The sequence below is a fragment of the Bos mutus genome, chromosome 21 (assembly GCF_027580195.1).
Source record: "Bos mutus isolate GX-2022 chromosome 21, NWIPB_WYAK_1.1, whole genome shotgun sequence".
In the NCBI taxonomy this organism is placed as follows: domain Eukaryota; kingdom Metazoa; phylum Chordata; class Mammalia; order Artiodactyla; family Bovidae; genus Bos; species Bos mutus.
Genome location: NC_091637.1, coordinates 20,766,589 through 20,781,734, shown reverse-complemented (window position 1 = coordinate 20,781,734; position 15,146 = coordinate 20,766,589). Strand labels below are relative to the sequence as shown.

The 15,146-nt window shown below is 43.5% G+C and overlaps 1 protein-coding gene across 3 annotated transcripts in view; it reads left to right on the top strand.

The window, feature by feature from the left end:
- CRTC3 (CREB regulated transcription coactivator 3) overlaps nucleotides 1-15,146 on the top strand; it is a 95,431-nt gene that overhangs the window by 39,038 nt on the left and 41,247 nt on the right. For all 3 annotated transcript variants that reach the window (XM_070358324.1, XM_070358323.1, XM_070358325.1), the window contains exon 3: nucleotides 14,132-14,251. In XM_070358324.1, the coding sequence (XP_070214425.1) occupies nucleotides 14,132-14,251 (120 nt within the window). The remainder of the gene's footprint in view (nucleotides 1-14,131; nucleotides 14,252-15,146) is intronic.

The window sequence follows — 15,146 nt, the reverse complement described above, 5'->3', positions numbered from 1 at the left end:
TTGCAGGGTTTGTTCTTTTGTAATTGGTTTATTTCATTTAGCACAATGTCTTCCACGTTCATCCGTGTTGTATCACATGCCAAGGTTTCCTTCTTTTTACAGGCTGACTAGTTTTCCATCGTGTGTATATTCTATGTTCTTTTACCCATTCATCCGAGGAAGGACCTTTGGGTTGCTTCTACATCTTGGCTGTTGTGAATAATGCTGCTGTAATCATGGGTATGCAAATTATCGCTTCGAAATCCTTCTTTCATTTCTTTCTGATACACTCTTAAAAGTGAGACTTCTGGATCCTATGGTAATTCTGCTTTATATTTGAGGGAATAGCCATACTGTTTTCCATACTGTCTATACCATGTTACATTCCCACCAGCAGTGTACAGAGTTCTTGTTTCTCCATATCCTCTCCAACATTGGTTATTTTCTGTGGTTTTGATAGTAGCCATTCTAATATGTGTGAGAGGATATCTCATTGTAGTTGATTTGCATTTCTCTAATGAAAACTGATGCTGAGCATCTTTTCATGTGCTTATTGGCCACTTGTATATCATCTCTGGAGGAAAGTCTATTCAGATAATATCCATTTTTTTACTCTTTGCCAATCTAATGGGTAAAAATGCATCTTGTTGTTTCAACTGGCATTCCTTTAATTAGGAGTGAAATTTATTCATTCCTTCAGCAAATAAATATTGAGCAGCCTCTAGTTGTCTGGCACTGTGCTAAACTGTTAAGGACATAACACAAAAGGCAGGTTGAACGTCTCTTTATGCTTCTTTGACCATTTGTATTTCCTGTTCTGCATGCTTTGTTTTTAAGTCTTTTGCCTGTTTTTCTATTGAGTACTCTATCTTTTTATTGGTTTTTGAGACTTACTTATTACATATTAATGAAATTGACTTTTTGTGTATTAGATTTCTATTGCTGTGTAACCAATTACCACAAGCTTGGTGGCTTAAAACAACAGGGATTTTATTATCTAACAGTGTCTGTGGGTCAGACATCTGGTTACAGCTTACCTGGGTTCCCTGCTTCAGGGTCTCACCAGGCTGCAGTCCAGACAGTGGCGGAGGCCGTGGGCTCATTAGAAGCTGAGCCGAGAAGGCACTTCCCAGCTCCCATGGGCTGTTGGCAGTTTATTTTCTTGTGGTTGCTGGACTGAGGCATCAGTTTCTTGCCGGGGAGTCCCCTTGGCTCCTACAGGCTGCCCACACTTCCTTGCCACGTGGGCTTCTCCAGTTTGGCCAATAGTTTCACAGCAGTTTATTTCTTCAGGCCAGTGAAGAGTCTCTCCAGCACTTCTGCTTGCAAGACAGAGTCTTTCAAATATCAAAACAGAATCACTCCATTGCCATGTCCTGGTGGTTAAAAAAAAGTCACAGGTTCTGCCCACATTTCAGGGCAGGGAATTTCACAAAGGCATGAACCAGGCTGTGGTGATCATAAGGAGACACCACAGAGTCTGTGCACCACGATCTGCCATATATATTCCAAATAGTTTCTTCATTTAGTAACTTTTATTTGTTTGGTAGTTTTCTGCTCTAATTTTTATGAGACAAATGTATTGATTTTTGTCACTTCTATATTATAATTTGTATGTTTAGAATGACCTTTATCATGTCAAGATTTCTCAAGCATTCACCCAATTTTTTTAAAACCCATACCATATTCTAATACTGTTGTTACTTTGGGATTTATTTTGACTTGAGCCTTGAGAGAGCCTTTTCCTTCTATGTGCAACCTATTGTCTCAGTTCTTGAATAATTTATTTTTTATATGATTCTTTCTGTTTTGTTACATTGATGTGGCTGCCCATTTCCTCTGTCCATTTCCATATCAGTGTAGTTACTGTAGCTAAATTTATAATATACTCTTTGTTTTTAATTTTAATTGTTTGTTTTTTAATATATATGTATTGGGTTGGCCAAAAAGTTCACTTGGGTTTTTTCATGTGACCTAGTAGCAAAACCCAAAGGAGCTTTTTGGCCAACCCTGTGCTTAATATTCATGTGGTTTAAAATTAAAGATAATCAAAAGAGTATGCAATTAAAATACCCCTTCCATCTCTGTCCTAATCACTCAGTTCACTCCCTACAGGCAATAACCATACACATTTCTGTAACTTGATATTCTTCCAGAGGTATTTTATTTAGTATTGAATCCACTTCACCCCAAGGTAGCTAACTATAGACATTTATGTGCCTTACATTTTTCACTAATATATTGGAGATCTTTCCATCACACCTCACCAGGAGCATCCTTACTCTTATTTTGTTTTGTTTGAGTGCACAGTATGTCTTCAACTAATTCTCCATGGATGAACATTTAAGTTATTTACAGACTTTTTGAAAATATACAGACTAAGTTGCAACAAATAACCTTATACACATATAATTTTGCACACCTGCAAATAACAGCTGCAAGAAAAATTCTATAGGAGTGGAATTGCTGGGACAAGGAGTATATGCATTTATAGCTTTGATGGGTAGGATCAGTTCACCCTCCATAGAAACTGCACCAGTTTACATCCCTACCTGCTGCATATGAAAGTGCCTGTTTGCCCACATCCTCCCCAGCTCAGTGTTTTATCAAACTGATCTTTGTCATTGTCAGTCTTATAGATGAACAGTCGTGTCTCTGTGTACCTTTAAGTTACATTTCTCTTATTATGAGCGCAGTACATTTTCTCCTATGTTTATGAATTATGTATTATCTTTACTGTGAACAAACTGTTCATATCTTTTGCTCTTAATTCTTTAGGGTGGTTGATCTTTTTCTTATTGCTTTTTAAGGAGATCTTTATATATTAAAAAAGAAAGTAGACATTTTCCCAGTCTGCCATTTGTCTTTTGACTTTTTCTGTGATTTTTTTTTTTTTTACCATGCAGACATTTACATTTTTTATGTATCAAAATTTAATGTTTTTCAGTGACTTCTAGGGTTTTTGTAAAGTCTTTTTCTCTTCGTTTCTTGTAGTACTTTGTTCCTTCCTCTTTAGCTGTAAAATCTTTGATCCATTAGGAGCTTATGCTAATGTATGGTGTGCAGTCCGGATCTGACTTAATTTTTTTCAGTTTCCTAGCCAGTTGTCCCAACACTGTTTATTGAAAAATCATCTTTTCTTCACTGATTTAAAATACCGCTTTTATCAGATACTAAATTCCCACAAGTGTCTGATGATATTTTGAGACTTCCTGTTCTCTTTTATTGATTTGTGTGTCTATTCATACACCAGAATCACACTAACTGATCACCGTAGCTTTATATTACATTGTAAAATTCTAGTTGGGTTAATTCACTCTCATGCTTCTTTTCAGGGATTTTTCCAGGCTGTCCTTGCATGGGTATTTTTCCAGGTGAACTTTAAAATCGACTCATTAGTACCTATTTTTAAAAATCCTGTGGTTAATGGGTCTTATGTAGTTGAATGATGTGATCAGATTTGTGTTTTAGAAAAATTACTCTGGCTGCATTGTGGAAACTAGGTTGGAGGAAACAAGATCAGAGACAAAAAAAAAAAACAGTGACAAGCTGTTGCAGTGACTCTGGGGAGTGGGTGGGTGAGAAAGTGAGGAGTAGGTTTGGGAAGTGTCTGCAAGGTCAGAGTGACCAGACTTGGTGATGCCTGGGATGGGGAGAGGCTGGGAGGAAGTCTTCAAAGAGGACCCCAGACTTCCAGGACTCAGCCCTGGGGCAGTGCCATCCCCAGACATGTGAAACACACGAGATAGAGTCATTATGGGAGGAAAAGGACAGATTTGCCTCCGCGCATGCCAGCCAGGTAGTCCTAGAAGAGTTGTCCAGTGAGCTGTCAGACTACAAGTCTGAAGCTTTGGTGAGAAGTCTGTGTTGGAGATAGAGGGTTATATGACACAGCCCTGAGGAAGGCCAGCACTTATAGGATGATCAGGGAGTTCAGGAGCTGGCGTGTTAATGTTTGGTCACTAAGTTGTGTCCGACTCTTGGCAAGCCCATGGACTGCAGCTTGTTAGATTTCCCTATCCTTCACTGTTTCCCTAAATTTTCTCAAACTCCTGTCCGTTGAGTCGGTGATGCCATCCAACCATCTCATCCTCTGCCACCCCCTTCTCCTCCTGCCCTTAGTCTTTCCCAGCATCAGGGGAGTCAGCATAGAAGAATGGAAAGAAGCCCCCCCAGTGGTAGGAGGAAAACAGAGCATAAAGTCGTAGATACCAGGGAAGAACGTCTTCAAAAGAGAGTGAATTGTCAGTCATCTCAGATGCCTCTAAGAGGTCAAGTAACTTAACAGCTAAAAAAGTCCAACTGGATTTAGTAACAAAGAAAGTCTATGGTTATCTTGGGGAGAGAAGGTTCAGTGGGGAGGGGTTGGGGGCTGAGGTAGGGGGTCGGGGGCTGAGGTGGGGGAGTCGGAGTTGTGGTGGTGGTCGAGGCAACTCCATCAAGAAGCTTGGCTGTGAAGAAGGGAAGAGACAGAGATGTGAGGAGAATAGAGTAGCAAGTTCTGTTTCAAGCCCCCCCCCCCATGGGAGAGGCTTGGCTGTGATGAAATGCAGGTGAGAGGGAGGCAGTTAAGGTAAGAGGGTAGTGACTGTAGGCTTGGAGGACCAGTAATCCTGAGATGGATAGAAGGACTTAGAGAAACTGGCCAGCGTGAACTGTCTAGAAGAGAGTAATCCAGTTACAGTGTTGGTATATGTTCTCTCATGTTTTGTTGTTGTTGTTGTTGAGTTTTCTGATACTTTTGTTTGGCTGGTTTTTTAAAACTCTATCTATTTATGGTGCACTGGGTCCTTCTTTGTTGCTGCACGTGGGCTTTCTCGAGTTGTGGAGAGCAGGGGCTCCTCTCTAGTCGTGGTGACGGGCTTCTCACTGTCGTGACGTCTCTTATGGAGCCCGGGCTCTAGAGCACTGGCTTAGTAGTTGTGGCACACGGGCTTAGTTGCTCCGAGGCATGTGGGATCTTCCCGGACCAGGGATTGAACCCATGTCTCTTGCATTGGTAGGCAAATTCTAAGCTACTGGACCACCAGGGAAGTCCCAGTGTGGCTATTTTTATGTCTTGAGAATTTAGAGAAAGAACTTCTAAAAATTGGAATCAGGTTTAGAAATTTAATTGACGATTAAGTTAAAAAGCAAAGTATAGAATAGTGTATTAGTATGCTACATTTGTGTAAACAATGTAGTAGAAATAATATATATTTATATTTACTGTATATATATAATCAGTATTTGGACAAAGTTACAGAAACTAATAAATCTGGTTACCCACTGGGAGGTGGGAGATGGAAACAGGTGAGCAAGAGTTGGAGGTTGTCTCTTCACTGTCAAGCTTTTAAGAATTTAAATGTATTATTTATCCAAATGATATGATCTAAGCTGGTTGGTTGTTCTAAAAAGTAATGGTTCTGCCAGAGCCTGAGCTTTCTTAGTTATTTATGGCTCTAAGTGTGATCTCTCTGTCCTGCCATGTCTGAGAACCTCCAAGAAGCAAGCTTTATGCCTGTGAGCTGTGGGTGTTTGCTTTTTCTCTGCTTTTCCCCACTGGAGACCAGCAGTCCTGGGGAATTGGACAGTCCTATATTATGGTTCAGGGAAAAGGACTGTGCCCTGGACTGGCGTGTCCTGGCTGTACAATCCACAGTTTGACTGAGTGGGCTATTAAGGGTTCTGCACCCAATTCCACCATGGACAGCAGGGGGTTCCTGGCATCCACAGGCTCATCTCCTACTATTCAACCCGGTTATGACACCATCTTCCCAGAGATAAAGGACTCAGCAGTCTTACAAGACTGCTGCCCTCTACACTTTAGACACCAGTTGCAAGTCTCAGTCTTGGAGTTACCTACAACTTCTGTCCAACTTGGCTGCAAATCAAAGGTTTCCATGACCTCCCCCTCCTTTGGATTCAATGAATCTGATAAAGCATCTCATAGAACTCAGGAAAACATTTACTTACACTTACCAGTTTATTATAAAATAACATGATAAAGGATACAGATGAACATCCAGATGTAAGAAAGGCGTAGGGTAAGGAAGGTGGGAAAGGGCACAGAGCTTCCGGGCCCTCTTCAGAGCATACTGCTCTCTTCAAATCTCCAGTGCTCACCAACCGGTAAGTTCTCCAAACCCCATCCTCTTGGGTTTCTATGGAGACTTCATTGCAGAAGACTGACTGATGACATCCCTGACTGTTAGTGATTGATTCAGTTCCCAGTCCCTTTCCCCTTCCTGGTGGTGGGGTGGGGACACTGAAAGTTCCAACCCCCTGGTCACAGAGTGGGTTCTCTTGACAGCCAGCACCTACCCTTAGGTATGCTCCAAAAGTCACCCGATTAACAGCAAAAGACACCTGTGCTGCTGTCAGCCCTTAGGAAATTCCAAAGGCTCTAGGAGCTGTGTGCCAGAAATGAGATGCAAAGCTGGCTTATAGGAAGAGAAAGAAGAAAGGGGGCAGTCATAATCCTGACAGGGGCAAAGTCGCCCCCTGGTTGTCTGCTTCCCAGCTGAGGCACACCCCCTGACAGTTAATCCTGTGACTTTTCAGTCTCTCCATTTCCATAAAGAATCTGCAGTTTTGATCCCTGGGTTGAGAAGATCCCCTGGAGGAAGGCATGGCAACCCACTCCAGTCTGCTTGCCTGGAGAATCCTATGGACAGAGGAGCCTGTTGGGCAACACTCCATGGGGTTGCAAGAGTCGGACACAACTGAGTAGGCACCCATACACTGGGATCCAAATGGGACTTCCCTCCACCTTCTTCCCTCCTCCTGGAAGTGAGGTTGCTTGACCCGGCATAGGCAGGGCTGACCATGCTGACCTCCCTAGTCACAGAGCTAGGGAAAAGCCCACCTTCCTCGCAAGTGAGGGGAGACTCTGCCCTACTCTTGGGAACCAACAAGCTGTCAGTACACGGTCCCCCACCAAGGGAGGGGCCCCGCTCAGGACGGCAGCCCTCCTCAGCTCACATCTGAGTGGTCGGTTCTCTCTCTCCTGTCTGTAGACAGAGCGGGGCCCTTGTAGGTGAGATGAAATGGTTTCCTCCTTGTGAGTCCTGCCAGTGTTTATATGAGTGAGGAAAGAAACGCCAAACCAACGTAACCCGGGGTCTCCAAATGAGCAAACCTGACGTATTTGCAGGTTTAGCTCAAATTAAATGGAGAACCTGGTCCCACACCTCAGCCCCTCCACTTTTGCTAGTTTGGTTCCTCATGGAGAAGAGTGACCTTATAATGGTGAATTTTTAGAAACCTCTCAGTGGGCAGATTCCCCCAAGGATAGTTTACAGCTCAGCCTAAGGGAAGATGTAGCAGAAGCAGGGCTGTATGAAAAGGGAGTGGCCTGCCTGGGAAGGTCGTCGGTCCCCTCTCAGCAGGGGCTGGATGCCCATGGCCAGGGTGCTGCTTAGTGGGATTAATGACCTGTAAGGGTGTTGAGACCAGGAGGAGCAGGACGTTATATGTGCCTCTTCATGAGCAAGTGGTCAGATGAGGAAAAGTACCCAAGGCTCTTTTAAATCAAAAACAGGATGTACATTTTTTTTTTAACTCAACATGCTTTATTTAGAATTGCCACGTGCTGTTCTAACTAAATATTTCAGATTATTTTATTCCCTCTAGAAACATTTTCTTTTAGGATACCTTTTTAGTTCCTTTATTATACACTTACTTTGTCCTTTAAAGTCATGTGAAAAAAAGTACTTTAGTACTAATTTTGGCAGGCCATGTGGTAAAACACTGAGCTTTTATCCCTTTTTTTGCATGTCTGTAGAAGTTATAGAAGGTCCCTGGAGAAGGGCATGGCAACCCACTCCAATATTCTTGCCTGGAGAATCCCCATGGACAGAGGCGCCTGGCAGGCTATAGAGTCCATGGGGTTCCAAAGAGTCAGACATGACTGAAGCCACTTAGCGCACATAGAAGTTATTGGGCTACAGCTAATAAAGGTACCCTTAATTTATTATAGTGTCAAAATTTAATTATTAAAAATTTAAAAAACTTAATTAAAAAAATTAAGCTTTTTATTTGAAAATTTAAGGTATACCCCAAAGTAGAGCGTAGAATAATGAGCCCCTTTATACTCATCACCAGTCTTAGTGTTTTCCAGTTTTACTGAGGTGTAATTGGCAGGTAATGTTGTATTAGTTTAAGGTATACAGCATAATGATTTACTATGTGTACATATTGCAAAATGGTTACTGCAATAAGCCTAGTTAACATCTAATAAAATAAAAACTACTCACTCAGGTGATTCAGGGGCTCTGAGAGTACCCTGTAAGACTGGACTAAGGCCAGCCTGAAGATAGTGTAGCCTTGGCCAACCTCTGGGAGAAAAGCCCGACGTTATTGCCCAAACCTAGGAGCCTTACCGTTTTGTAAATCAAAATCTCTCCCTCTGGCGTGGCTGAGCACCAGCTCCTGCCCAATTCTGACACTGCAGAGGCAGAGGAAGAGGCTGGGAAACTGTGGTCAGCGGGGGCTGCCAGGGCACTGGTGGGTCTGATCCTGGAGATTTGTAAAGTATTTTGAATTTTTCTTTAAGGTTTTTTTTTTTTTTTTTAATGGTAATATAATAGAGTCTCTAAGCAAGCTATGAAATCCTTTTTATTCTGCTCATATTTTAAGCTAGAAGTAAACTGCTCCATTTAGCCCCGAGGCAGTGGATTCAAAGCTGCTGCTTTGCTGTGGGTTGGTCTTCCTCCTTCCCTCCCTTCATCATGAGAACCAAAGGAGGCACTGGCTGTGGCTGGAATGAGCTCCAGCTGGGTTCCCAAGAGACAACAGTTGTCCCTTGGTTAGACTGGCCCTTTTAAAAAGAGGGAACCTATAACATCTTCCACTAACTTAACCTGCATGTAAATAAGAGGCCCTGCAAGCTCAAGGAACCTGCCTTACTCCCTACCCTTGTAAAATCTCCACTCTTCCCCCTAGAGAAAGTTATTCAGTACCAGGGGCCAGTCTTTCATGCACTTACCAAGAAATAAAGACGAGCTGCCAGCATTGTGAAAAGGCTAGAGTGCCTGCTAAGCAGATTAGCGAGTGTGACCTCAGGGCCAAGCAGTAACACACCGTGTCCAGTAGTACCTTTTTGATCTATTAAACTGCCACCCAGTCTCCTGCCCCACCTGTAGGTCTACCAGGACAGATGAAACAGACGGGAGTCAGATACATAGAGGAATTTGGGATGATTGAGGTAGCATTTTAATTCTATAGGAGGGAGCATGGGCTGGTCAATACATATTCTTGGAACTCATAGCTTATCTTTTATAAAATATTAAGTCAGACCCCTCCTCCAAATGAAATTGTTGGATCTAGTGTAAAGATGTAGGCATGCTGTTTATACTACAAGGTAGCCAGATATCTCAGCTAGGCTGTTACTCTGCAGTTAGATCTTGGGTGTTCAATAGATTTATGAGAATGTAATAAAAGTTTATTTGGGACATTTCTAGAAAATACATATTGTTTTCTGTATATATCAGCAAAAATCCACTTACAATCCACTTATATATGGGCAACTGAGCAAAGGAGGCAAAATGACAGGGTGATGAGAGCCCTGAAGGAGTCTCAGAACCCCAAGTTCAGACTGCTAGGCTATATGTCTGTGAGAAAGTCACTTTGTCCCCTTGGATCCTGGCTGCCCAGCTGTAGGAGAGCAGAGAGCTGGGCTCCACGGCGGTCAGCGGGCCTTTGCTCAGCGCTCGGGTGGCTGCCCAGCTGTAGGAGAGCAGAGAGCTGGGCTCCACGGCGGTCAGCGGGCCTTTGCTCAGCGCTCGGGTAAGCCAGCAGCCCCTGTGCCCGTGGCGCTCATCCCCACCTTGTCTTCACCTGCTCTGCGCTGAGAAGCCAGGTGGCTGGTTCATGAGGCTCAGGTGAGGTGCAGTGGAGAACCTGAGGGGCTCCCTCCAGAGTGCTCTCCCAGGGGGCTCTGTTTTGTTGCTGAGAGCCTCTCTCTGCTTCCTGGTTCACTGGCGAGAGGGGTGAGATGGTCACATAAATGACCCCTGCTCCAAGTTCACACGTGGTCCTTATACCGTAAAACAACAATGGCACTGCATCCTGCCAGTATGTATTTCCAGTATTGACAGTGGTATTCCAGAAAAACATTTCTTGCTCTTACAGGAATTTTATTATTTTTTGTCTTGCTCTGTAGTCATAACATCTACAAATGAAACTGTTGAGAATTGTCCTATGTAGACTTATTCCTGTTTGAGAACACTGATTGGGCATCCCCTTGCAAGGATACTGAGGTTATGTATTCTGGATCAGGACTTTTCAAAGGAACCATTTGTCTGCTTAATCTCAGTCCTCTAAAATGTTCTTAGTGGTTTTTTAAAAAATATTTATTTGTCTGCACTGGGTCTTAGTTGCGGCATGTGGGATCTAGTTCCTTGACCACGGATCAGACCCAGGGCCCCTGTATTGACAGTGTGGAGCCATAGCCACTGGACTACTAGGGAAGTACCCCTAAAATGTTTTAAATCTATTAAAAAAAAAACTCAGTAGAACTTCTGACAATGCAAGAAGGTACTCAGTCATCCTACTAGCATTTAGAAATCTGTATTTCACTCAAGAAAATTTGCAAATTACATTTCTCCTGCTTTTAAGAACACTGTATAGAAATATAGCTGTAAGCTAGAATTGACTCTGTTGCAAGGAAAAATGTCTTGGTCATTGACATACATATAATATACTATAGCATATATACCTTTAATAATGATCATCTCCTTGAGTTGGCAATAACCAGCTCTCCAGTTCTCAGACTTCAGCTCACTTCAGGACTAAACATGGGCTTCGTAGGAATCTGCTTGCAGTTTCTTAGTCACGTGAGAAAGATCTGGGGTTTCCAATTAACCGCAAACTTAATGATACGCTGGCGGTGTTGTGCATCTGCTGAAAGAACCAATGCAAATGTAGGTCACATTGATAGATCAGCAGTGCCTAACTAGAGGAAGTGATCTCCCCTCCTAGGAAAAGATTGCCAGGCCCAGCCATTCACCCCAGGCTGAGGTGATGTGAGGTGGCTGGCAGCAGGTGGTGCCTGCCTGAGGTCTCGGTCCTTGTGGGGAGAACCCGGAGAACACGGTGCTGTCTAACATTGGCCTGCAAGTCCACAGGGCTGCTGCTTTTGGCAAATCCACATGTCCTGTTTCATCCCAGAAAGAGCTCTGATGTCAGCATTAGCCCTGCCACCCCCACCCCATCAACCACCCTAATGCCTGCAAACCTGAACCAGTTTGCTGGCCACATAGAGATGTTTTCAGAGACGTCAGGAGCATGCAGTCCTACAGAGTGGGGAGGATCTGAGACCAGGACTCTCTGCACGTGGACACTCAACTCCTGGTAGTACTTTGAGCCCCTTTAAATTTGTTTCCTCCTCACAAAGTTCAAGGGCTTCCCCAATGGCTCAGCAGGTAAAGAATCTGCCTGCAATGCAGGCGACGCTGATTCAATCCCTGAGTCTGAAAGATCCCCTGGAGGAGGGAATGGCAACCCATTCCAGTATCCTTGCCTACAAAATCCCATGGACAGAGGATCCCATGGCGGGCCACAGTCCAGGGCCACAGTCCATAGGGTTGCAAAAGAGTCGGACACAACTGAGCAGGCACGCACGCCTAAAGTCCAACCACAGCAACTAAGTAAGGATCACCTGCGGCTTCCTGCTTGCCAACTCAGGAACCACCCTGACCCTCTCACCCCAGCTTCATTGCCCTCTACTATTAAGGTTTCTGGAACCTTGGTATTCAGGCTGCACTCCACCCATCTACCCTCTCTCAGGTTTGGGGACATAAGCCCAGAAGCTACCTTTGCCCTGCCTTGGGTTACCACTCGGTCATTCCTCTCCGTGCGCAGCCCTTGGCAGTTCAGTCACAATGCAAAACAGAATTCTCTGGCCACTGTTTGGCTATTAGGGTTCCTGCTGAGCCTCCTAGTGCTAAACTTCACTGTCAGGCTGTTGATGCTGGCATCCCTGAGTTCAGTTCCCTCAGCTGCCAGCAAGGACACTGCTGCCACCAGGGTCCATTCCCATCTGTTTTCTAGTGCTTGGGGGCCTGTGGGGAAACCTGTGCTGGCCCAGGCAGAGACTTGAACTTGTGCCACAGGGAAGAAGAGAAGAAATTATCAAATGTAGGCAGAGTATCCCACCAAACACACACTGCATCCAAGTAATAATACCAGATCTGGGCCAACAGGGGTTAAGTCAAAAGAGACAAGTGTAAATAGAAAATATATGTGTAATAGGAAACCTGGAAGACATTCCAAGAGCTTTCTGTGTTTTGGATCGTCTTCTTCTTCTTTTAAATTTAGTGTTCTGGCCGCCTAGTTCCCCAATCAGGGATCAAACCTGCACCCCCTGCAGTGGAAGTGCAAAGTCTTAACCACTGGACTGTCAGAGAAATCCCCTTGGACCCCTTTCTAAAGACCCTCCATGCCCCCTCTATTCGCTGGCCTCTGGGAGTCCAGTCTGGCCGTAGTTGTGCTCCAAGACTTCTAGATGAAAATGTTGTTTTCAAGTACATTTCCCATTTGTGTGATTTTTTTTTTTTTTATCACCAGAGAGACCTCTGTTTTCTTTAGTCCTGGAACAAAGTCATCCATCTCTTAAAATTATGTCTGTTGTGTGAACAAGTTCTGATAAAGTGCACAGTGGGTATTCAGCCTCTTGATGAACAAAGGTGTTTCAGTTTATTATTCCTGCAGTAGCGTACTCTCTCTTCTGAGCTCAACATCCATCTTGCCTATCGCAATGGATACTTTTCTTCCAGTACCACAGGTGTTCCTCAGGAAGATCTTTTTATTTTAGGTGTTGATAGATTTGGATTGTAAAAGAATTGTTCAACTAAACCAGCCCCAACGTTTCATTAGCCCCCTTGGGAGAAATAGGAGTCATTCCCAAATCCAAGATATGAAAATCCGTATGTTTAACAGCAAAATGAGTGGCTAGTTCTTAACTAAAAGGAACTCCCCTAGAAAGACATACTCCATCATAGGGTTCTTTTCATAATAAGTTAGCTCTTTGACCTATGATTCAATTTACATGAAAGAAAATCTGTTTTCATGTATATCACAAACACCTCTGACATAATTTTGTATACACATTGCCCCATTATGTACAATATAATGGTGCACCCTAGGATTTGGATTTTGCCAATCAAAAAGCTTTGCCTTTTATGATGCCAGACTCAAAAATGTGAAGAGTGTACTCCAAGCCTGCCTTAACAAAGGACTTTGGATTTATTGACCATGACTTTATCTTGAATCTGTTTATATTTTCATTTGTGCCATTTGGGGTATGGCGAGTTGCGTGTTTCCCACTAGTATTCAGGTACTATTCTCTTTTTCCTCCTTAACTTGGGGTCACAAACTCAGACATCTAACGTAAGAAGTCATCAAAGTGGTCTGGTGTCCCACTTGCAGAGAACAGCTACTCTCAATTTCAGTCCCCATTGCCGTGTGGGAAGTTGGGACCAGTGTGGCTAAAACGTTCAGACTTTTCACTAGAAGCCCCAAAAGTTTTTAAACATTGTTGAGTTTAAAAAAGACAGTGAGTTTAAAAAAGACTGTGTAAGCCAGTAGTCCCCAGTCCATAAATACCCCATTTTATCTCTGGATGCTGTGTCTGTGTTTCTGCATGCCGGATGCCATAGGTACCCACTTCGTTTCTGTCTTAAGCATACCTCTTTTTCATTTCATGCATACCTCCTTGTCACTGGGATTCTGTGTAAAAATTCATAGTCTCCAAATTGTGATAGTGTTTAAAAAGTCATTCTTTCAACTTCCATCTTCACACACTAAAGACTCATTTATTTTTTTAAATATTTAATTTATTTTTTTATTTGGCTGTGCTGGGTCTTAGCTGCGGCATGTGGGATCTAGTTCCTTGAGCAGGGATCGAACCCCAGCCCCATGCATTGGGAACTCAGTCTTAACCACTGGACCACTAGGGAGTCCCAAGACTATTTTAAATTATTCTGTGATTATGCAGACACAGCTCCATGCTGCATTTGATTCACCTTGACTCAAGGCAGAGTCACAGACACCAGTAAAACTATAAAGTCGGTCTTGTCATCTGTTGTTGCTAAGAGTTGTTGTTGTTCTTGATGACAAGTGGCAATGTCACAGTCACAGGCCAACCAACTCTTCTTCATTCTCTCTGCAGCCGGTGTTCCACCCAGCAGACAGCGTGCGAGGGACCCGCCACCACGGGCTGGTGGAGAGGCCGTCCCGGACTCGCTTCCACCCCCTTCACCGACGATCCGGGGACAAGCCAGGACGACAGATATCCTTTTTCATTGTCTGAGGAGAGGATAAGTTTTGAAATGTTTGAAAACTTTTCAGAATTTATTTTCCCAGTAATTTCCTTTTGGCCTCCAAATCTTCGTTTCATCTGACGAATGGAGGCAATAAACCTAAGTGACTTGGAAACTAGAAACATTTCTGCGACTGAAAACTGGAAGGATCCCTGTAGGTGTTTACTTTATGAAAGTGTCAATAAAGTTCCATCTAATGAAGTAACTGTACATAAACAGCCTGTCATTCAGCCCCATTGCAAGACCTGCTCAGCGTTTTCTTCAGACATTGACAAAAATCAGAATTAACCCTGACTTTAAACCAGGTTAGATTTAGTTGGTCACACTAAAACAGACATACAGATAGCTGATTTATGTTTATTTCTGTTCATGCACTGACCTGCTGCTAGAACTTATGGAAGAAATTTTTATATAATTTTCTATTTAGGAAATTTCAGGGGAGAAGGCAATGGCACCCCACTCCAGTACTCTTGCCTGGAAAACCCCATGGGCAGAGGAGCCTGGTAGGCTGCAGTCCATGGGGTCATGAAGAGTCAGACATGACTGAGGGACTTCACTTTCACTTTTCACTTTCATGCCTTGGAGAAGGAACTGGCAACCCACTCCAGTGTTCTTGCCTGGAGAATCCCAGGGACGGGGGAGCCTGGTGAGCTGCTGTCTATGGGGTAGCACAGAGTCGGACACGATTGAAGCGACTTAGCGGCATCGGCAGCAGCAGCAGGAAATTTTAGACTCAATCAATGACAACTAAAATACAAAGCTGGTATTTAGGAGAATTTTGCATAGTGATATTTATTCACACCAAATCCTATGCTGTAAAGTAGGAAGACAGAAAAGGAGGTTATGAACTCATCGGACAATTTT